Raw genomic sequence first — 23,826 nt, forward strand, 5'->3', positions numbered from 1 at the left:
TCTCTTTCAGCCATGAGGAAATTCCTGTGGACTTCTATGGCAGTAGGATGTGCCCTCTCCTCACTGCCAACTCCCTGTCTGGTGGAGGTTTTCCCAGGAAGGGCCATCTGCTGCATGTAATGAAATCGTCTCTCTTGAAAGTCACACTGTTCAGTGGTCAGGCTCCCTGCCCTGAGGTCACAGCAGCAGGACACCCCTGAAGCCGCCGGCCCGGCCGCTTCCCAGCTCCCAGCAGCGTCCTCTGAACCGCAGCACGGAGCCCCAGCCCGGGCCCGGCCCACGGCTGGCATGGCCAGGGGGAGTGCCGGGGGTGAGTGTGGGCTTAACATGGCCAGGGGAGTGCCGGGGGTGAGTGTGGGGTTAACATGGCCAGGGGGAGTGCCGGGGGTGAGTGTGGGGTTAACATGGCCAGGGGGAGTGCCGGGGGTGTGTGGGGTTAACATGGCCAGAGTGCCGGGGGTGAGTGTGGGGTTAACATGGCCAGAGTGCCGGGGGTGAGTGTGGGGTTAACATGGCCAGAGTGGTGGGGGTGAGTGTGGGGTTAACATGTCCAGAGTGCTGGGGGTGAGTGTGGGGTTAACATGGCCAGGGGGAGTGCCGGGGGTGAGTGTGGGGTTAACATGGCCTGGGGCAGTGTGTGTTTGGGGTTAACATGTCCAGAGTGCTGGGGGTGAGTGTGGGGTTAACATGTCCAGAGTGCTGGGGGTGAGTGTGGGGTTAACATGGCCAGGGGGAGTGTGTGTTTGGGGTTAACATGGCCAGAGTGCTGGGGGTGAGTGTGTGTTTGGGGTTAACATGTCCAGAGTGCTGGGGGGGAGTGTGTGTTTGGGGTTAACATGTCCAGAGTGCTGGGGGTGAGTGTGGGGTTAACATGTCCAGAGTGCTGGGGGGGAGTGTGTGTTTGGGGTTAACATGTCCAGAGTGCTGGGGGGGAGTGTGTGTTTGGGGTTAACATGGCCAGAGTGCTGGGGGTGAGTCTGTGTTTGGGGTTAACATGTCCAGAGTGCTGGGGGTGAGTGTGTGTTTGGGGGCTGAGGGATCAGGGTGTTTGTGCTTCACATGGTACTCGTCTGCCTTTTTCTCCTGGAAATGGTGAAGGACTAGTAAAGCAAGAAGGGCAAGTTACTTTATACTTAATGCACGACATGACTGTAGTGATGTATCCTGTTATTAAACAGGAAACAGGATTTATTATTTGCTTTGCTAAAGAACAGTAATTTTTCCTTATCATGATAGATTTAATTTTTTTCAACACGTTGCATATAGAATTCTGCTCAGTGTCCTAAAATTACACTCTGGTACTGTTTCCACTGACTTCCAGCGAGACAAAATTGCAAATATAAGCAATCTTTCTTTGAAGAATGCATAAGGGACACCAGGTATCCTGAAAAATGCATTTTATTCGTTCCAAATATATATTGCATGTTCTAATTCTCAGTAGATAAACATTTCTTCCATTCTTGAGAAAAAAATCTGATCACTTAGTAGAAATAGATGATTCCCAGGCTGCTTGAATTGCTCAATCTGACAGGGTCAGATGCTTGACAGATGTTAAAAATAGATTAAGACAGATCAGTGTTAAGAGTTGTGCTGTGATTGCTTATTTTAATTACTCTATATTAAGATGTTTGTTAGATGCATGCAGAGGCAGTCATTTATTATTACCTTTAGCCAGTGAATTATAACTGAGGTGTTTTTATACTGTGGGGCTGTTCACAGTGGATGGTGCACCAGAAGTCTCATACTGGCATCTGAGTGTATATCCCAGGGCATGTTTTCCAGACATCTGCTTTTTGAACAGCCAAAACTTCACTGACGTTTTCCTTATCCAAACCTTGTTAATACAGTAGAGAAGGTGATCATTGGTTTAGGTTAACAGTGTTTTTCTGGTTTGATTTCTGACATTATGCACTCTGGCATTATGGCAAGTATGCTGCTCCCAGTGTTCAATTTGAGTGTGGTGTCTTGAAGGATTTATAGAAGAATAATGTGGTTGTAGTTCCTGTTTGGGTTCCAGACTGAACTGAGTCAGGCAGGACTCCTGTGTGGTGCAAAAACCAGTAGAAAATGCATCACTAAATCCTTGGGTGTGGGTTCTCTCTCCTCTCACCCCATCAAATATTCTGCTCTGTGGTGGGAATTGGGGTTTCTGCTCTCAGAGATCTTAACTTTTACAAGGTAGTAGATAGGAACGTAACCATGATCACAACACTTGGAAAATGTTTTTATAGCATTCTGGCACCATCACTTTGGAAAGCTTGTACAGACTAGGAATGTAGGATCAGAAATTTCATATGGAATTGGTTTCCATCAATACTTATGGATGCACTGAACTGAGAAGATTCACAGAAATATGCTGATATTGATGAAACTTAACTGAGAACTTTTAATAAAATCTTTGATTTCTGTTAAAGGAAAAGTTTAAACAGGTAACACAAGAATAAACATTTAAATACAGCCAAACATTCACAGGAAGCTTTTTTAAAAAGTAAAGTTGTATGATTCTGATCATACATATATTGTATGTGTTTCATACAGGGAATATAATACCTCACTTAAGGAATGTAAATTGGTGTGTAATGTCTGTGCTTACTGCATAACTGGAAAAGTCTATGTTTTGTTTTGCTTTGGAAGAAGAAAAATGTTGAAAAAATCTCTGTTGAGAGGTGCCCTGTATGAGGAAGTTAAACAAGGTGTATATTCCCAAATATAAAATGTTGGCAGGGTGGGATGTGGATGGGATGGAATTGTGGCTGTTGATTCCTTCGAGGATTGTTGCAGTGATACAAACCAGATGCAAACACTGCAGGAAGGTTAAGACATATTTGAGAAATATTTCCAGGGAGAATGGCAGGGGATTTAGCACTAACATTGGAATATGATGGCATTTAAGCAGGACACCGAGGTTTCACAGGTGGCAGGACGTACATACAGTGTTGTAGTTGGTCTGTCTGGGAAGGATCTGTGAGTCACTGCAGTGATTTCTGTGAAGGATCCGTGAGGTTATTGGAGGGATTTGTGTAAAGCATCTGTGGGGTCACTGGAGTGATTTTTGGGGAGGATCTGTAAGGTTTTCAGAGTGATGAGGACTGTGCCATCTTTGCTTCTCAGCAAGCCAAGGGTCAGAGTCATAAAACACGAGCATCCCGGGAGCTGGGTTACTGAAAGCACCAGCTCTGTTAGCAGTAACCTTTCACTTCAGCCGGGTTTGCCGTGCCAGTTCCCACAGCCCTGTGCTGGGGACTGCTCGGACTTTCTGTGGTCTGTGGCTTCTCGTGCGAGTGTTGAACAGAGCAGGCGTTTGATGACGAGGTGATGCAGAGCCCTCCCTGCCTGAGGAGCCCCGTCTGTGGCCGGCCTGGTTGTGCCCAGCCCAAATCACCCCTGTGTTCCCCGGCACCCGCGGGCACCTGGCGGGGAGTGGCCGGACCGTGTCACATCCCACGTGTGTCCCCGCCCGTGCCAGGCTCGGGGCGAGGGAGGAGCAGTGTCCAGTGTTGGAGACCTTCCTTGCGATCCCGTGGTTAGTGGAGATTCCTTTCTGCTTTTTGTTGTTGTTTCTGTTCTGCTTTTGTTGCCTTCTGCCCCCTTAATCAGTATTTCTAACAACCTGCTGTCCATACCAGTGACCTTTCTGGTTGGATCTGTGTAATACATGTCCATTTCTCTTTATCATAAAGAAAAGTTCTGTGGTTATTTGTGGCTTGGTTTGGAGATTTTTCATGTTTTTTCTTAAATGACATGTAATTATACCCACCAGCTTTCTCTGTGGTTTAGCTGCCAGCCAATATAACATGTCTCTAAAGGAATGTATGGAAATGTATGTAGAGTGCCCAGGCACACGGAGAAGCAGCTGTTGCTCAACCTAATGTTTAGTAGGATAGCCTAGAGGGTAGTTACTGTTTTGCACAAGAACAAATCCAGATCCCAAAGTTTGGCCTACAGAGTGGAGGTGATAGTAGGAAACTCTGCTGGCAATTGGGGAGTTTGGTGTCTCAGACCAAGAAGCTCAGAATAAAAAATGAGGCACACAAGCAAATACTGACTTTCTCAACAGTATCTGTCTGCTGGAGAAGTGTTACAAGAACAGGTGAGCAGACTGCACTGTGCACACAGCCACATCCTCCTCACGTGCACAGAAGTACAGAGGAGAAAGACTGGGCTTCTTTGGTGCCAAAGTTTGGTGAAAGTTAATCCCTGATCAGATAAGGCAGAATTAGGCCAGGGCAGATCAGTTCCTGCAGCCGTGGCCCCCGTGCTCTAAGGCACACAGTGTTTGTGGAGCTCTCCCTTTGTCTTGTGGTTCAGGTACCCCAGACCCCGTGTCAGCTCGCTCTAAAGAGACCAAAGTGTCAGCTGATGAAAGGCCATTTCTTAGCATGAAATAGTGTGGAATTACCAGTGTCATTCCCCCCGTATTCTGCTGAGATACCCCCTGTGTGGGCCCACCCAGGCTCTCCCTTTGCACTCCTTTGTGCTGCCGTGGGCGTGAGGCGGGTCCTTGGCAGGGGAGCTTTGGGGTCATGGCATCGAGGGGTGGGCACAGATCAGGTGCCCGATTGTGCCACGAGAATGCACAGGATGGTCCCTGAGCCACAGGGCTGTCGATAACGGGAGGCAATTCCTGGGGGTGGACAGACAGATCCAGGAAGGGCAGGGAGCAGCAAGTGCAGCTGAGAGATAGGAAGGAATCCCATTGAACAGGGGTGTGGGCTGCGTGGGGCTGTACAGAGATTACACGTGAATAGACAGTAAATCAGAGCCACAACACCCTTATATGTTTGAATGTTCTCGTGTCTTCTGTCAGCAAGTGTTCAAATCCCAGTTTGTAGGAGCTGAGCTTATGTTCAGCTTACTTGTCAACAGCTGATGGTAAATTATCATGGTCTGTCATTCATCTTCCCTCAGTGAATTTCATTGTGCATCTTCTGTCACAAGTTTCCCTGAGGAGCTGAGAGGGTGTCATACTAACAGTTCTCTTTTCAGTTTCTATCTATATTCAGTAATTTAATTTTTAAAAATCTAATATCTTCTTTTTTTTCCCCAGATTTAAAAAATTCTGTCTTGGGTGGAAAATCATCACTTATTGATTGTAGTTTTCTTTATGAAACATTATTTTAGTTTGATTTCTGTGGTTGGATCTGACAGTGCATGACAATCCAATCCAATTGTTATCTGGACAAATCTGACAGCTCTTTCTCCTCAATGTCAAAGTGCAGCTGAACTGAGACAGTGATAACTGTGTAGTATAAAGGCTTTAGTGAAGGCCATTCATGAGTCAATCTGCAATAATAACATGTTGCCAAAGCTCTTTTCATCTGGGGAAATTACCATGCTTTTAAAATAACTTATACCTCAAAAAAGAGGAAAGAGACATCTGGTCTTCTGCAAAGCAAAGATGTGAGCAGAGTTGAAAGAATACAACAGGGAACATTAGGCAAATGCATATTAAAGAGGGGATGGCTGAATGCTGGGGGGGCTCCCTCCGCCAACAATTAATCCCTCCTGGTCCATTTTTGTTCTGTTAATTATTTATATTCCTTAGAATTGAAATGGAAAGCAAAACGTGATCAGAGATCTGAAAGGCTTGTCCAGTTGCTCCGTGTGCTGTTTGCCCTCCTTGGTGTATGTGGAGTCAAACTGTTCGTCACACAACCCAGCATTGTCCCTTCTCATGTCCTTCCCCTTAACCACCTTTGCTTCCTGCTTTTTGCCACCCAGGTGACTGTGGAAAAGGAGTTTGGTGGCTGGTTTGCCCAAAGGGAGTGAAGGTATCACTGGGTGCTTTGTGCTTTCAGGAGAGGCAGATTCCAGGCCAGCTGTGCAGCCCATGCTCTTTGACCAGTAGCTCCAGTCCAGCTCCCACATTTCCTCTGCTCAGCCTGTGGTGCCTGTGGCACATAGCTGGGCATGGACAGGGCCTGTCTGTGGCCCTGCAGGGAGCAGGCAGTGCTGGCAGGGTCTGTGTGTGGCTCTGCAGGGAGCAGGCAGTGCTGGAGGGCCTGTGTGTGGCTCTGCAGGGAGCAGGCAGTGCTGGCAGTGTCTGTCTGTGTCTCTGCAGGGAGCAGGCAGTGCTGGCAGGGTCTGTGTGTGTCTCTGCAGGGAGCAGGCAGTGCTGGAGGGTCTGTCTGTGGCCCTGCAGGGAGCAGTCAGTGCTGGCAGGGCCTGTCTGTGGCTCGGCAGGGAGCAGGCAATGCTGGCAGTGTCTGTGTGTGGCTCTGCAGGGAGCAGGCAGTGCTGGCAGGGCCTGTCTGTGGCTCTGCAGGGAGCAGGCAGTGCTGGAGGGTCTGTCTGTGGCTCTGCAGGGAGCAGGCAGTGCTGGCAGGGCCTGTGTGTGGCTCTGCAGGGAGCAGGCAGTGCTGGCAGGGCCTGTGTGTGGCTCTGCAGGGAGCAGGCAGTGCTGGAGGGTCTGTGTGTGGCTCTGCAGGGAGCAGGCAGTGCTGGCAGGGTCTGTGTGTGTCTCTGCAGGGAGCAGGCAGTGCTGGAGGGTCTGTCTGTGGCCCTGCAGGGAGCAGTCAGTGCTGGCAGGGCCTGTCTGTGGCTCGGCAGGGAGCAGGCAATGCTGGCAGTGTCTGTGTGTGGCTCTGCAGGGAGCAGGCAGTGCTGGAGGGTCTGTCTGTGGCTCTGCAGGGAGCAGGCAGTGCTGGCAGTGTCTGTGTGTGGCCCTGCAGGGAGCAGGCAGTGCTGGCGGGGTCTGTGTGTGGCTCTGCAGGGAGCAGGCAGTGCTGGCAGGGTCTGTGTGTGGCTCTGCAGGGAGCAGGCAGTGCTGGCAGTGTCTGTGTGTGGCTCTGCAGGGAGCAGGCAGTGCTGGCAGGGCCTGTCTGTGGCTCTGCAGGGAGCAGGCAGTGCTGGAGGGTCTGTCTGTGGCTCTGCAGGGAGCAGGCAGTGCTGGCAGTGTCTGTGTGTGGCTCTGCAGGGAGCAGGCAGTGCTGGCAGTGTCTGTGTGTGGCTCTGCAGGGAGCAGGCAGTGCTGGCAGTGTCTGTGTGTGGCTCTGCAGGGAGCAGGCAGTGCTGGAGGGCCTGTCTGTGGCTGTGTAGGGAGCAGGCAGTGCTGGCAGTGTCTGTGTGTGGCTCTGCAGGGAGCAGGCAGTGCTGGAGGGCCTGTCTGTGGCTCTGCAGGGAGCAGGCAGTGCTGGAGGGTCTGTCTGTGGCCCTGCAGGGAGCAGGCAGTGCTGGAGGGCCTGTGTGTGGCCCTGCAGGGAGCAGGCAGTGCTGGAGGGCCTGTCTGTGTCTCTGCAGGGAGCAGGCAGTGCTGGCGGGCCTGTCTGTGGCCCTGCAGGGAGCAGGCAGTGCTGGAGGGTCTGTGTGTGGCTCTGCAGGGAGCAGGCAGTGCTGGCAGGGTCTGTCTGTGGCTCTGCAGGGAGCAGGCAGTGCTGGCAGTGTCTGTCTGTGGCTCTGCAGGGAGCAGGCAGTGCTGGAGGGTCTGTGTGTGGCTCTGCAGGGAGCAGGCAGTGCTGGCAGTGTCTGTGTGTGGCTCTGCAGGGAGCAGGCAGTGCTGGAGGGTCTGTGTGTGGCTCTGCAGGGAGCAGGCAGTGCTGGAGGGTCTGTGTGTGTCTCTGCAGGGAGCAGGCAGTGCTCAGGAGGGCATTGGGAAGGGTCTGTGTCTGGGCCTGTGGGTCCTGGACCAGGGCAGAGACATGAGCTGGAAAGGTCGCAGCGGGAGCAGCACAGGGAAGGAGAAGGAGGATGAACACGGGTGCCTTTCAGTGGCTTCACTGGATTACATGGCAGGAAGGTTTGTCACATGGCTCTTCATGTCATAACAGTTCTGGAGTAAATACAGACCACTTTTTTCAGAGGTGTTAGCCTGACATCCTTCTTGATGTCAAATTTACTTGAAACTCAGTTCTGCTCCAGTCCTTTTCCCAATGAGATCCATGGGTGGTGGCAGAGCCCTGCTGTGATTGGCGTGGTTGCCCCTGGAGACCAATAACCCAGAGAGCCCCAGCAGTGTCCCACACCATCTCAAGTATCTAAAATCCTAAGATTTGGGAATACTAAGGAAACAAGGGGTTTTTACAGGAGGAGAGGGCTGATTCCATATTTCCTTGGATTCAGCTGATGGAAGCCTTTTGGTGGATTTCACTTTGTTGTTATGTGAATGTAGCACTGCCACAGCTGTTGGACAGACAGACTTGGTATGAGCAGAAGTTGAAGCCAACAAGCCTTGTTTTGTCATTCTTTCAGCACTGAAATGACAAATGTCAAGCCAAAGCACAATAAAAAAGCAGAAATAGCCCTGATTTAACCAGATTTATTGTTCCATGTATTTGGACAAACAGAGTTGGGAATTGATGTCCCTGTGATGCCGGTTCAAGGAATAGCCCACTGTTGTGCCAGTGTCTCAGATCACTCCAGACAATTGCCATGTGTTGCCTTCAGTTGTCATTGCATAGACAGCTGGGTTGGGGTTACTGCTTTGATGTCTGACGTTGGGTTTTAAATAATGATTTCTTGTTTTGAAAATGCTTGCAAGTATGTGTCAAGCCACCACCTTCTAGAAAATACCTATACCCACTTCAGAAGTAATTTTAAACTTCAGGTTTCTTTTACTTGCAGGTGCACAGAGCAAGATCTGCACTTTATTGACAGCTACAATGACTTTTGTTGAACTACGATGAGATACAAAGAACAAAACTTCCCCAGAACTGGTTGTTCTAAATGAGCACATGGGAGACCTCAGGGTAAAATGAGCAAAGTGGGAAACATTTTGAACAACACAAGAGTTCCCCCTGTGAGGGTGAGCTCATGTTGATTTCACCATGTTCTGCCTCTTCTAAAATCATCTGGTTACTGCTTGAGGAGCTCAGCACAGCAGAAGTCTTGTCCCTGTTTGAGAAATCCCACAGACACTTGCCTAACACAGAAGACAATATGGATGTAAAAAATGTGATTAAATCCCAGGGAAATGTTTCCTGCCAAAGGGATTTGCCAGAGAACGGCGATGACTGGCTCCACTCTAACGGTGTGGTTGGTGTCAGTGCTGGCAGAGCAGAGGGACACTGCAGCACACAGGTGCCTTCCCACCCCACAGGTGTAACCACCTGGCACACAGACCACTGCTGCCTTGACACGGAACACTCTGGGTCTGGTCATTCTCTGGCAGATGGCCAGGGGTGTAAAGAGACTGGGCTGGGCACTCCTCTAACCACACACTCCCTGCTCAGTGAGCAGGCAGATAGTCCCAGAGGAAATCCCACTTATTTTGTAAAGGATGAATCTGCAAATTCCGCCTCTGTTCCGGAGATTTATACGGACAAAGTTCCAGGTGTAAGTGATGACTTTTCTGATGATGACCTGGAGTACTTTGAATGTTCAGATGTGCTGACAGCACATGAAGATGAAATCTGGAAAAAGAAATTACAATTTCTGTTAGAAAGTGATGATGAAGATGATCTAAAACTGAGTAAGGATTGTGATGGGTGTGCTTACTTCCTCGGTGAAATGCCTTGTGTGTTCCGAGTGTCAGATAACACTACGCCTATGGATACCCCCATTGGCTTCTGTGGGCATCACTCAAAATTCAAAGGAGTAAATGTAAGGAGAGACCCCTCTATGTACAGCCAGTCACCTCTGCAGACAGACATGACTCTCACTGTTGGACACCACCGAGATAAAAGTACCAGTCTGAAAGACCAAGACAAGAGCAAAGTGCCTGTTGCATCTGCAGCCACTGGAAATGAACATCCCAGCAGTGCAGAAGAGATTGATGGAAGTGCTGCCGGTCTCTCAGCTGGCAAAGCAAAGCCCACGGAGCCCGTACCTGCCGAGGCAGGCTCGGCTGCCAGTGGCACAGGAGAGGCTGCAGGGACAGTGACAGAGCCCGGCACGGATGGGGACGCGCTGGCGGAAGGCTCCCTGCTGCTGGGGGAGAGCTCCCTGCTGCTGGGGGAGCAGGGAAGGAATGTGCCCGAGGGAAACACGCAGCTCTCTGTCTGTACCTTTACAGAAAGTCTGAGAAGAAACTTTTTCAAGTTGTTAAACCCTATAGAGCTTTGCAGATATGTAAGTACTATAGGACAGTCTTTCCAGGCTGCAGCGGAGGGTAAGGAATCCAGTGCTCCGTCTCCCAGGCAGGAAGGTGTCCTTTCAGCAGGGATTCCTGAGGAGACAGAAAGCCTGCACATGCAGGCTGGTCTGTGTCAGACAGAAGAGGCAGATAAAGACTGTCACTGGGAAAGGGAAAGGACTGGGGGCCTGTCTGAGCAAAATCAGATGCCAGATGAGAACGTCTCACTCGGGGTAAGTAATGTGTTTATCATTTAATACAAAGAGGTGCTCTGCTGATGTAAGTGCAATTAATTCCTGCTTGTCATAAAACAATGTGAAATTGAAATTACTTTGAAGGATACTGTTCATGTATTTCTGAATGACAGCTACTGCTGGGAAGGAAATCTGGGTTTGAAAAAGGCCCAAGTAAAGCCTAAGCTGTTCTAATTATAGAGTGAGCCTGATAATGGTGAGAGGCACTAATGGGACTCTGGACAGCTGGATAGGGAAATCTGATATGGAGGCTACTGAACAGGCCTTAGCAAAGTAATGTTTCTTCCAGTCCAGAAGGTTTCTCAAATACCAATTGTGAGCAGAGAATGTTTGGATTTACTTTCTTTTCAGTTTATGCTCAATGAACAGAGTTGTCCTCCACTTACAATGCTGAGAACCTGAACCAGGGGTTTGCTCTGGATTTATAACAATGAGGGGAATTCAGTGCAGAGGGTTCATGTTACAGAGGTGAATGGGGATCTTTGCTTTTTAAGAATAAAACAAAGAACCAGATATTCCAGCTGAAATAACCCAGTTAAAACATAAACCCCCCAAAGTGGTACTCGCCATATATTTGCATATTTAATTCTATTGGGAGAAAGCAGCTCAGGAAGTCAGTGCAGTTGTACAGACTGTATGTACAGGTGTGATGCTTCACCAGTTTGCCTAAGTGGGAAAATTGGATCGTTGTTTTCAATACACATAGTAAAAATTCAAGATACATAAATACATATTCATGAATATTGAATCACAAATAATCTTATTATCACCAGCTTTTCTGCTTTGAAGGTGTATAGCTAATTGCAGAAACAACACTAGCTTTTCCCAGTTGCTTTTCTTTGTCTGATTATTTGGACAAAAACATATCCCAGTTCTGGATGTAGAGTGACTTTACGCTCACCACTAGGGTGTCTTAGGCAGTCAAAAAATCACTGAAAAACGTATGCAGGTTTCTCTGGTTTTACAGTGCCTAAAATTTCAATCCTATTTTTGGAAGCACATGATCTCCTAATGATGGGGAATACTCTCCCTTGCAATTAACCTCCCAAGAGCTTCCTGACAGGGTGTATGTCCATGGTTTGCCAGAGGCATTGCTTTATTTTTTCCCCCCAAGTCCGGTACAATAATTTAAACCCCAGAAGCCTCCTAGCCAAGAGCAGCTGTTGTGTTCCTGTGAGTGCCATGGCCAAATTTCAGATTGGCCAGTTAGAGCCTTGCTACCTGCAGTCAGTGTGGATTCCTTCTGGCTGCATTCCATGGCCAAAGCTTCACATTTGGTGGAAAAGAAGTATTGGTGTCCACAAAAGGGCCAGAGCTGGGCACAAACCAAAGCCCTGGTTTTAAACACGCATCAATGACACTGAAATTCAGGTGTAGGTTCAAAATCATGTGGTCTTGAAAATGAGCCAAACAAAAGCATCCCACCTGGAAACTGTTCTTTGTAACACAAGGAAAAAGTGGGTGGCTTCTCACAGCTCCCATAGTGAGTGAGCAACTCCTCAGTATTCTGCCTGTGTAACCTCAGAAAGGCAAGAAATAATCAACTCCTGTTGCTGCACGTAGGTGAAGTGCCCTGGGGTGTTTGCTGGAGCCCATCCTGTGAGAGCTGCCAGGAGCAAAGGGAGGGGCTTGCAGCAAAACCTGCAGCTGACCACTTTGGAAGGGCGTTGTGTTTTCCCTCTCCGTGTGGGAATCGTCGCTGCCTCCAGTCTGCTGAGGGGGACTGAGCAGCCACGGGACCACAGCACTAATGACCCAAGGATTTACACTCCCCTTAGTGCCAAGTTGCCTCTAACTGGAACAACCTTTGCACTGTGTCTTGTGCAGCAGCTGCTGTGCTGGGGGACCTCTCCTTCCGTTGGGTGGGCAAGGTGGGAGGCTCCTTACTCCTCTCATGACCTCATGGTGTAGCCCCAGGTGAAATTCTTCATATACCTGGTGCTTCAAAGCAGCTTCATTAATAAGTAGGTCCTAAAAGCCAACCGTGCCAGCTGTGTGTTACACAGTGTAGAGAGAGCCAGAGGCTTTGCAGTGTCATTGAGGGGCTGGTCTCTGTTAGCAGTCAGCCTGCACCCTGTCCCTGTCCCTGTCCCTGTTCAGTGTTCAGCCTCCACCCTGTCCCTGCTCCTGCACCCTGTCCCTGTCCCTGTCCCTGTCCCTGTTCAGCACCCTGTCCCTGTCACTGTTCAGTGTTCAGCCTCCACCCTGTCCCTGCCCCTGTCCCTGCCCCTGCCCCTGCCCCTGCCCCTGCCCCTGCCCCTGCCCCTGCCCCTGCCCCTGCTCAGCACCCTGTCCCTGTTCAGGGCTACACAGGTGCCAGCATGGACAGAAGCACAGGTTAGACACATAACAGGGTTCTTGAATTGCTGGGCACACTTGACCATGGCCACGAGAGCTGTTTGCAGTTTCACACCAACAGCAGGCAGGGACGGACTGACCCCGTCTAACAGATCCAGCAGAATTCCACCGGTTCTAGTAAAAGCTGTGATTGAGGCTGCTGTGCCTGTAAGGAATAGAAAACAAACTCTGCTTTCTGCATCTTTGGGAGGGGAAGTGGAACTGGCAGAAGGAGCAGAAGGCTCAGTTCAGATGCTCAGAACTGAGAGTTGGAACTGCCTGTGGAGGCACATCTGGGCTCACATGCCCCTTGGCTCGGGAGAAGGTGTGTGTCCCAACTGCAGGACCTGGAGACTGGCATCTTGTCCTGAGGGCAGAGCTGAGCAGGAGAGCAGGGCACTGGGGGCAGAGGGCACTGGGGGACAGAGGGCACTGGGGGACAGAGGGCACTGAGGACAGAGGGCACTGGGGGACAGAGGACACTGGGGGACAGAGGACACTGGGGGACAGAGGGCACTGGGGTCAGAGGGCACTGGGGGACAGAGGACACTGGGGGACAGAGGGCACTGGGGGACAGAGGACACTGGGGGACAGAGGACACTGGGGGACAGAGGGCACTGGGGGGCAGAGGGCACTGGGGACAGAGGACACTGGGGGACAGAGGGCACTGGGGGCAGAGGGCACTGGGGACAGAGGGCACTGGGGGGCAGAGGGCACTGGGGGCAGAGGGCACTGGGGGCAGAGGGCACTGAGGACAGAGGGCACTGGGGGCAGAGGGCACTGGAGGCAGAGGGCACTGGGGACAGAGGGCACTGGGGGGCAGAGGGCACTGGGGGGCAGAGGGCACTGGGGTCAGAGGGCACTGGGGGCAGAGGGCACTGGGGGGCAAAGGGCACTGGGGACAGAGGGCACTGGGAGCAGAGGGCACTGGGGGCAGAGGGCACTGGGAGCAGAGGGCACACTGGGGTCAGAGGGCACTGGGGAGCAGAGGGCACACTGGGGTCAGAGGGCACTGGGGAGCAGAGGGCACTGGGGGCAGAGGGCACTGGGCTGTGGAGCTGGGTTCCTGGGCTCCGGGTTCCTGAGTAAGTCTGCACTGGCCGAGGAGTGTTGAAGGCAGCGTGGTGGCAACTGCCTGGAGCTTGTGGAGGGAACAGCAGTTACAGTAATTCACAGCAACTTTCTGTATTCCTTCCTTCCCCATTGTCCACAGCATGTGATCAGCTCCCACCCAAACTGAATGGAGAAACATAAAGGATGAAAGGAGCTGCAGCTGCAGTGGGTGGCTATTGCAGCAAAATACAGCAATATTTGCTAGTAATCCTTTGCCATGAACTTATGGGGGCTAAAACCCTTGAGCCTGAGCAGTGCCTGCCTCTGTGGGAGCACACTGGAGCCTGTGGGAAATACTTCCTTAGAAACCCTTCTGTAAGGAACAACATTTGCTTCCTTTCAGACTCAGACCCAGGAGGTTGATTTCAAACCATTAGGTTGATAGTACAAGTCAGAAACTTCACTGTTGAAAAATATTAAACCCTCCCCCCAAAAAATTAAAACTAAAATAATTTAAAAAAAAGATAAGTACATTTCAAGCCAGGACTCTCGTTCAGGCCTGTGTCAAGCTGCATGTTGAATTTTTAATTACATTTCTCTGTTTTTCTTCTCTCTAGAATCAAGGTGCTAATCTTGGAAGTGTCACCCAGGATTGTGAGAACCTCTCTGTGGAGCCCAAAAGAGAAAGGGAAGGCATCTTCAGGGCTTGTGAGAGTGCAGGAACCAGCCAGCCAGCTGCAGAAATGCTCTCTACAGAAAACACACTGCAAGCAAAGAATGCAGATCTACAGACTTCTCTACACTGTGCTCCTTGGGGTGAGAGAGAAGGTTGTCACCAACAAGTCTTCTCTGGACAAGAAATTACGAGTAATGGCAACAAATCAAAGAGTGACATTTCAACTTTCCCTTTATTGGTTTCAGACTCTGTTCCTGATAAACAGGAATGCTTGTGTGCTGTTCTCTCTTCTGCAAACCTCTGTGAAGAGCGAGGGCAGGGAGGGCAGAGGTCTGGTTGTGACATACATGACAGCAGTGACCCAGATATTCTGTGCATCCAAACAGATGATGAGCCTGTGTTGGAAGCTAATCCCAAATGGGCCCTGGAATCTGGGGAACCTGCGTGCAGAGGAGATGCTGATGTATCTGCAGAGCATGATGAGCTGTGGAAACTCCTTCATGAAGATGACTCTGACTGTCAAATCCCACCGGAAAACTGGGGGATCGCAAGTTTAGAAACGAAGCCAACAGATATCAAAGCCACAGAACTGGACCTTGTGCAGGAGACCTGCTGTGATCATCCTTTGCCAATGGATTTGATGGAAGAGCAGGAACCCGTCCCAGATCCAGCCAGTAGCCCTGGCACAGAGAAAGCTGGCTGCACTGCTTCTGATACCCTCCTTCAAGGAGCTGGGGCATGTCAGGGGGCAGCTGCAGGAAACATGGCACAGGTGCTGGGAACAGATGGTGTGTGTCTAGAGTCCAGTGCTGGCAATGAAACAGGACCACCATCCATTTGTACTGCAGCAAACAGAACCCCCCTGAGCCCCGGGCAGTGCCTGCAGCCACCCCAAGGGGCAATGGACAGCAGTGGGTGCCCTGTGGCTTGGGAAGGAAAGCTCATGGCCAATGGTGCTTCCCACACATGTGGAGAAGATTCTCCTCAAAGGTTACAAAATGCTCAGAGTGGTAATTTAGCATGTCCTGAAGCAAACCCAGCTTACCTGTCAGATACATCCCATGGGACTGCTGGACAGTTACCTCATACTGAACACAACATATCCTTGGCAGAGGAATCCACACCTGGAGAAGGCTGTCACTTTAGGGACTGTTACCCAGGGAGAGGAGGGCTGGCTTGTTTCCCTGAAGAGAAAGACATTTTCTGCAGTCAAAATACCTGTCAGCTGACACGTGCAGAACACTCTTCTGTTAACACCACACATGAAAGTTATGAAGCAAATTTACAAGAAAAAGGAAGTCACTCAGACTTGAATGCACAAAATGACACTAATTCTAATCGTTGCCATCTTTCAAAAAATAATGGCTGTCAGGATTTTCCAGTTGTTTCTAATGCACAGAAATATGGTTATGTAATGCAATTGCCTACTTTAATTAAGACTCAGGAAATCATAACACATAAGAGTCTACCCCAAAATACAGACCAACTGATAGAAATAGCAGAACAAGATTATGAAACTCCCTCTTCCAAGGATCCATTTTTAAGGGATTTTTGTCTAGAAGTGCCCAGCTGTGAACCCTGTAAACCAGAAGGAGAACAGAGAGAGATTTGCACAGCTGATGAATCCAGGGCTGAAACTTCCCGTGACTCAGGAGTCAGTCAGGTTTCAGAGAGTCAGACTGCAGTTTCCCCTCATTATACAGCAGAACAACATGTACTTTTTGTTGACAGCACCTTCAAGTCTGATGAACAGTTAAAAATAGATTCTTCAAAATATCCCACCTGTGCATCTGTAGGTGTAACATCAGCCCCACTGCCCAGGAAGGCTCAGAGTGAGTGCCACAGCACAGCAGGTGGGAAGGATCCAGGTACTGGGGACCAGTTAGATTCCCAGCAACTGACTGGGAAAGAAACGCTGCCATTCCTCACATGTGTGAGCCACTCCCAGGGCCTTCTGCCCAGTGTCTCAGCAGTGGTGTGTCCTGGCACAGGAAGTCAGGTAAAAACTGTAACCACACTGACTGGAGTCAAAGGCAACAGGAATTTGAGTGCGCTGGAAACGTCCTGCAAAACACTGGGGGGTCAGTTCCAGAGGGTACCTGGAGAAACCAAGGGGGGAGCAGCCTGGTGTGAAAAGGAACATGGGAGTCCAAGAGCTATTGAATGCAATGCAGATGGAGCTGAAACAAATGCTCCTTTGCACACTTTCCTTACCTCCCAGCCTCAGAGACAGGTTATGAATACTAGTACAGAGCAGTCCTGTCCTGACTTGATCCCTTCCAGCGAGATAACTGAGGCTGATAATTCAATTAAGTCCACTGAGTACAATAAAGAGGAAGAAGTCAGGACAGCAGAGAGTGTAATAAATGGTATAGGTAATTTGCCAGCAGTTGATTCAGGGAGAAACCAGTGTTTTCAAGAGCAACCACCCTGCAGCAGAACTCAGCCATTCTCCTTGGCACTGACCACGTGTGATCCATTCCCAGGCAATGCAGAAAGGCAAAGAAGTCAGGAAGGGTCACAATCCTGCCAGACACCAACAGCTTCTGCAGAGCCTGAGCCCATCAGAGGTAAACAGGACACAGCAAAGTCTGGGCATTTAGCTGCTGGAGCCAAAAAGAAACTACCACCAGCAACTCTGTCCAAGAAACCCCGACTGGAGGAGAGGGGAGGTGTCAGCAAGGATCCCAGCTGCCTTAGAAAGTCTGGGAAGAGCGAAGCGGGTGGGATTCATAAGGAAGATAGAAAAGAGCAAAGGAAACTCGTTTTGAAAAAGGACAGTAAAGGTAAGAGAAAATGATTTTCTGTTCTTTCCCACCATTCTGGCTACAGTATGAAATTCAGATTCTTGAAAGGCGCTGCAAGCCTCCCCAGGTCTGAGTCAATTAAAGGTGTCCTGCCCTCCTGGAGTTGTATTTCCAGGTTTGTGCACTCAGTAACAAGTGCTGTGCCCATGCCACAGGGCTGAACCCTCTCAAACATCCTTTTCCCAGCTAGCAAATATATTCAGTTTATGAACTTGGTAACCTGTTTGAAATAGTCACTGCCTCACTGGTGTCTTGGAGTAACTTTTCAGGGAGGTACAGCAGGGTGGTACCTCATAATTACACATCATGCAGCAGCTGCAAGCCCAGTGCTTGTTCTGTTTCCTCAGGGCTGTGTTCCCAGTTATGCTCCTACACTGTGGCTCCCAAATGCAACTGCCCCCTCTTGGTTACCTCAGGATTTATTACTATCTAAGAGTTACTGTTAGCAATAGGGTGCCCCTGATAAACACAATTCTTTGCAGTCCTTACTTGCTGGTTGCTGGCTGGTTCTGCATTCCTTTCACCACTGCTCAGGAATGAGACCATTGAAAGGAGCAATATTAAACTGACATAGGAAACATGTCATTGAAAGCAGGTCCAGGTTGCTGTCAGTCCCTGGGAGGTTGCTAACAGCTAAAACACGATGCAGACAGGAGTAGCATAGTGTGACAGCTGGGCAGATGAGGGATTTGTTGTTTCTATGGGTACTTTGCAAGGACCAAGATCTTACTTTTACCTTCTTACATACTTTTTGTTCACATCATAGAGTAATTTAATAGATCAGAGCAAGACTGAACAGTGACTAAGGGTAAGCTACAGAGCTGTGGAGCTTTTCAGACATTCTAATTACAGTGTGGTCTAGAGAGACTTCTGCTTTTCTGATCACATCTGAAAAAACCCCAAACTTTTCTCTGTTTGAAGATGTGTCCTTTGCCAGGGAACCAAATGTGTGGGAGGAGAGACACGTTCCTTCAAAGCAGAGCAAGCAAACTGCAGTGACTGAGAGGTGCCTCATCTGCTTCCATTACCTGTGGCTATGCTTGAAAAATGTTTTAACCCTTCAGGGTGCATCAGATAAGACTGAATTTTCTTACCCTGCTTCTGCTCTGCTGGGGTCTTAAGTATGTCTGTGCTTTAGAGGATTGTGTGGCCCTTTTCCTGGCAGTGTTGGAGGGCTGGTTTGGTTGCTCTCTCTGGGCAGGGCAAGGCACCTGGAGCCTTTAGTTCTATTTCTGGGACTGTCACAAACTGTCTGCGGCATTTTAGCCCCGATGCAGCAACAGTGTCAAGCGTCAGGAGTGAAGGGACTGCGGGTTAAACCGGGAAAGAGTTACGGGATCCAGACGGGATCGGGATCCGGAATGGGGGAAAACCTGGACTGAATCACGGCCGGGATACGAAATGAAGGAGATCCCGAGCTGGATCTTGGGCAGAATTGGGAGTGGGGGAAAAAGCCCTGGACTGGATTTGGCCAAGGATCTGGAATGGGGGCAATCCCAACCTGGATTGGGGCTGGAATTGGGAATGGGGGAAAACCACAGCAGGTGCCTGACCCTTCACATGTGATCCAGCATTCCTTCAGTATTACTGCAGGACTGGATCCCCGAGGGACATGCCGTGCCGGCTTGCTCAGAGTGCAGCAGCTCAGGATTAACACAGTGGGAAACAACCTCTTGCACTTTACATCTCTTACATTGAGCAGGGATGTGTCACCTGAGTGTAGGGATGTGTCATGATCCCAAAACCTTTCCCTGTGATGTCGATTCCCTTTCTTCCCAAGTGCCCTCCCTCCTCCTGCTCACGCCATGCCCACGTGTAAGGACGCTGGAGCATTCTGTGGGGCAGTGAAGAGTCCCAGCAGAGATCCAGGCTGAGCAGAACCTTCCTGGGCTGGCAGAACCTTCCTGGGCTGGCAGGACCTTCCTGGGCTGGCAGGACCTTCCTGGGCTGGGCAGAACCTTCCTGGACTGGCAGGACCTTCCTGGGCTGGGCAGAACCTTCCTGGGCTGGGCAGAACCTTCCTGGGCTGGCAGGACCTTCCTGGACTGGCAGGACCTTCCTGGGCTGGGCAGAACCTTCCTGGGCTGGCAGGACCTTCCTGGACTGGCAGGACCTTCCTGGGCTGGGCAGAACCTTCCTGGGCTGGCAGGACCTTCCTGGGCTGGGCAGAACCTTCCTGGGCTGGCAGGACCTTCCTGGGCTGGCAGGACCTTCCTGGACTGGCAGGACCTTCCTGGGCTGGGCAGAACCTTCCTGGGCTGGCAGGACCTTCCTGGGCTGGCAGGACCTTCTCGGCTGGGCAGAACCGAGTGCTGTCTCTGTGAGCTGAGGGAGTCTTGGATTGGTGCTGTGTGGTGGTTGATGTTTGGCTAAAGAGTCATCCATGCCCTGTGACTGCAAAGGTAGGGAATTGATCCTTTGAAAGTGAAGAGCAGAGCAAAGACCCCTGACAGTGCCAGATGCAAATATTTCACACCTCCCTTTGGGCTCTCCACACGGCTGTTTTACAGGAAGTGGGGCCATCCCTGCATCTTGCAGAGTCCCAGCCTGGCACTGTGTTAAGTGTGTTCCACAAACTTCTTGGAGACTCTGCACCTCCTGGGATGTAAAGTCTGTTCTCTCAAAGGTTGTGATCAGCTAAGAAATCTACTAGTTACAAGTGTTCAGGCACAAGCCGTCACAGTTATTTGCCAGGGTTGTCAGTGTTTGTATTCTTAACACGAAATGTTAAAGTGCCAAACAATGTCATTATGTTCTAATCCTTAATTGTGGTTCTTCTGTTTGAAGCTCCCAGGCTGCTGAAGAAGATCCAAGCAGAGTTGTTCCCTGACTGCTCTGGAAATGTGAAGCTGTGCTGTCAGTTTGGTGACATTCACAGCGACTCCACCATTACATGGACTAAAGATTCCAAGATACTGGCTCAGCTACAGAGAAGGTGAGTGAATGTTTCTGAAGGACTGGGAGCTCCTGAATGGCTTTTGGGAAGATGTGCCCCTGATTCACTCTTGTGCCTGTTCAGAGGATTAGTGCAATAGGTGCAAGTTTAAGCAGAGTAATTAATAAGCAGATCTTCTCCCAGTGCATTGAGGTTGGTCAGACTTTGCATTCTGTCACCTCTCAGCCTGTTTCTATCCAGGCTCATCCAAGTTTCATCAAACGAAGTCTGAAACTCATTTAGCCCAGAGAAAAATGGAAATAAAAGCTTCTTAAGGCCATTACCAGGATTCATCTTTTTTTAAAATTCCATTTTAATGAAATGAGTTATTTTCCTCCATAGCAGTAATGACATTCTGGTCACATAGCTCTTAAAATCTGTTCATAATGTTTCAAAAATACAAAATTAACATTTGTTATGATCCCCTTGGATGCAGAGAGGGACACAGTTCTTAAGTGATACCCAGAAGCAAGATTAAGGCACAAACAATGCCAAATGTTGGGTTCTAACAGATAATTAACTTTATTCTTGTAACAAACAAAAGTGGAGGGAAGAGCTGGGAGAGGGAGAAGGATGGGGGAAGGCTGAAGGTAAACTTTAATAAGTTCAGGGAGTGGACAGGCAAAGCAGGGAGAGAAGGAAGCAGGAAAAGCTGAAAGGCTATGGTCAGAAGAACAGGAAAGGTTACCACCAGCAGGAGATGCTGCTGGCAGCTGGTCGGGCAGTCTCTGGGCAGAGAGCAGTAGGCAGGACAGAAACAGGGGCAGGAGCAGCAGCAGCAGGAGCAGCAGGAGCAGCAGAAGCAGGAGCAGGAGCAGCAGGAGCAGCAGAAGCACAAGCATGAGCCAGACTGGAGGGGGAGCAGGACCAGTAGCAGAAGCTGCACCAGACCCCTGGCAACCCTGGGCACTGCCTTAAGTACCCTGAGCCCTGGGTGCTCACTGGACAGTTCCCTGGTAGCCAGGCCAAGCTTTTCCTGGCACCTGTTGGCTTTGGTATCCAGGTGGGGTCTGCTCAGTGTTCCATTTATGGTGAACTGAGTTTCCTGCCACATCTCGGCCTGTATCAGTTCTGGCTGGTTTGTGGTCTGCAGGACACCTCCTGGAGCTCCTGCAGGCAGCTCAGCTCCGAGCCCAGACATCCCAGCTGCTGCACACTCTGCCTGAGACAATGGAGAGCAAAACTCTGTAAATCAGTCCATTATATTACAGGGGAAGCCAAACTCAGTAATCAGTCCATTACAACATTACCTAAATAATGAAAAAAGAAAAGATGTTTCCTTTTGTAGGAAGGTGTCTTCTCAGAGGTTCTTTTAAGAGGAGAGAAAGAGTTGCCTGAATTGGTTAAAATTCCCTTGTCATTCTGATTCCTGTTGTTTTAACTGTTCTGATTTTGATTGTTGTATTGCAATATCCACTGAGTGTTAATACATATCATTATCAGCTAAATAATTGTGCTGTGTTTTAACAAATAAACAGTGCAGAGAGATCAAATCTGCCAGTTTTCCCAGTGATAAGATGGAACATGTGATAACATAAAATACTCTGTTCCAGGGTGCAGGATGACTCTCCTGTCTCTCTGGAAATAGCTAAGGCCAGTAACAAAGACCAGGGAATGTATTATTGCTGCTTGAATAACAAATATGGAAAAGTGACTGCTGAATTTCATCTGACTGCTGCAGGTAAGTCTCAGCTTTTAAGTTTGATTACTAATAATGACAGTTTACATTCACAGGTTTTTTACTACAAAATCCATTTCTCTGTTTCTTTGCAGTGTTGGAACGTCTCTCAAGTTTCCAGAATTATGAAGGTAAATATGAAGTGCGTGGCATCACACAGGGCACTGGAAGCTCTTGGTCCTGGCTGTGTAACTGTACTCCAGGAGACAGGCAGCCATGAAGCCTTGGAATGTTTCCCCCATATGTTAGCTCATGTTCAGTGACACCCAGCATGTGTCCTGTGCTGCAGCTAAAGATAGTGCCCTGCCAGTACGTTTGTCATTCCTGGGCACCCTGGGGTGATCAAGGGCTTCGGTCAGCCCAGAGTTTTCTTTCTTCTTCTTGAAGAATAAAATTAAACATTTATTTCCTGGTGCAAATAAAGAGAGGACTTTTCATGTAACAGCACTGTATAACTTTTGATCAAGAGTGAATTTGAGGTGGAGTTAAGGAGTGTCCTAATTCTGGTGTTATCTGTGCACTGTTTCCTCAGTGTTTCAAAGAGAGGCAATAGTGTCCAGAGTTTAAACCAGAGGTACCTGCAAGGGGCAGCTGGAAGGACTTCCTTGTGGGTGTAGTTCTGTTTTCCTGTTTATCTTCTTCACTGATGTTCCTCAAAATGCTCTGGTTAGAGACACTTGAAGTGCTGTGAGACTTTTTAGTTTCTCTCAGTGCTTAACCTTAACCACTTCTTTTTTCCCTTATGAATATTCTTCTATTTGGATTCCAGTGATCATTTAAAGGGGTGAAATCCATGGTCTTCCTTGATTTCAGCTGTAACATACTTGTTTTCTATGCTCTGTATTCTGTCCTTATGCCCCTGAGCTGCCGCCTCTCTTCATGCTGGGTTGAGAAGGCAGTGAAGCAGTCACGTTTCCAGGAGCAGGGTCCCAGCCCCCAGTAACAAAAGTTAAACCACTTATTCTGCTTCCATTGAGCATCTTTTAATACTCTCAGGAGAGACACATTCGCTCTCCCAGCTGCCCCCTTTCCCTGTGCCTGCAGAACAAATTCCCGTTGTGTTTTAGGTATGGAAGAGATTGAATTCATGCAGCTGCTGTTCCGAGAAGATTCCCTCAGTGACAGCTACTTCGATGGGCACCTGCACGGGGTCCTGGCCACGGAGGAGCGGCACTTCGGGGAGGGGATGCACCGGCGGGCGTTCCGGAGCCGGGTGCGGCGGGGCCTGGCCCCCGTGTTCGCCCCCGGGCACCCCTGCGTGCTCAAGGTGCACAGCGCCCTCACCTGCGGCACCGGCAGCACCGAGGAGCTGGTGCAGAGGAACTACAGCCTGGCCCTGCAGGTGAGCTACAGCCTGGGCCTGCGGGTGAGCTGCCCCTGGCTTTGGGAGCCAGCACTGGGGGAAAGCTGTCCTGCTCTGCAGGTGAGCTGCTCCAGCCTTTGGGAGCCAGCACTGTGGGGTAAGCTGTCCTGCTCTGCAGGTGAGCTGCCCCTGGCTTTGGGAGCCAGCACTGGGGGAAAGCTGTCCTGCTCTGCAGGTGAGCTGCTCCAGCCTTTGGGAGCCAGCACTGGGGGAAAGCTGTCCTGCTCTGCAGGTGCGCTACAGCCTGGCTTTGGGAGCCAGCACTGTGGGAGAGCTGTCCTGCTCTGCAGGTGAGCTGCTCCAGCCTTTGGGAGCCAGCACTGGGGGAAAGCTGTCCTGCTCTGCAGGTGAGCTGCTCCAGCCTTTTGGAGCCAGCACTGTGGGGTAAGCTGTCCTGCTCTGCAGGTGAGCTGCCCCTGGCTTTGGGAGCCAGCACTGGGGGAAAGCTGTCCTGCTCTGCAGGTGAGCTGCTCCAGCCTTTGGGAGCCAGCACTGGGGGAAAGCTGTCCTGCTCTGCAGGTGAGCTGCTCCAGCCTTTGGGAGCCAGCACTGGGGGAAAGCTGTCCTGCTCTGCAGGTGAGCTGCTCCAGCCTTTGGGAGCCAGCACTGGGGGAGAGCTGTCCTGCTCTGCAGGTGAGCTACAGCCTGGGCCTGCGGGTGAGCTGCCCCTGGCTTTGGGAGCCAGCACTGTGGGAGAGCTGTCCTGCTCTGCAG

The 23,826-nt window shown here is 50.1% G+C and overlaps 1 protein-coding gene across 1 annotated transcript in view; it reads left to right on the forward strand.

Annotated features, from left to right (window-relative positions):
* Positions 1–254: 254 nt before the first annotated feature.
* The window catches only part of ALPK2 (alpha kinase 2), a 30,717-nt gene continuing 7,145 nt past the window's right edge, over positions 255–23,826 (forward strand). The window contains exons 1-7 of the mRNA XM_071580699.1: positions 255–310; positions 8,560–10,242; positions 14,271–17,115; positions 19,924–20,071; positions 21,625–21,752; positions 21,845–21,880; positions 22,817–23,091. Of these exons, the coding sequence (XP_071436800.1) occupies positions 8,749–10,242; positions 14,271–17,115; positions 19,924–20,071; positions 21,625–21,752; positions 21,845–21,880; positions 22,817–23,091 (4,926 nt within the window). The 5' untranslated portion in view covers positions 255–310; positions 8,560–8,748. The remainder of the gene's footprint in view (positions 311–8,559; positions 10,243–14,270; positions 17,116–19,923; positions 20,072–21,624; positions 21,753–21,844; positions 21,881–22,816; positions 23,092–23,826) is intronic.

Source organism: Pithys albifrons, chromosome Z, assembly GCF_047495875.1.
Source record: "Pithys albifrons albifrons isolate INPA30051 chromosome Z, PitAlb_v1, whole genome shotgun sequence".
Classification (NCBI taxonomy): Eukaryota; Metazoa; Chordata; class Aves; order Passeriformes; family Thamnophilidae; genus Pithys; species Pithys albifrons.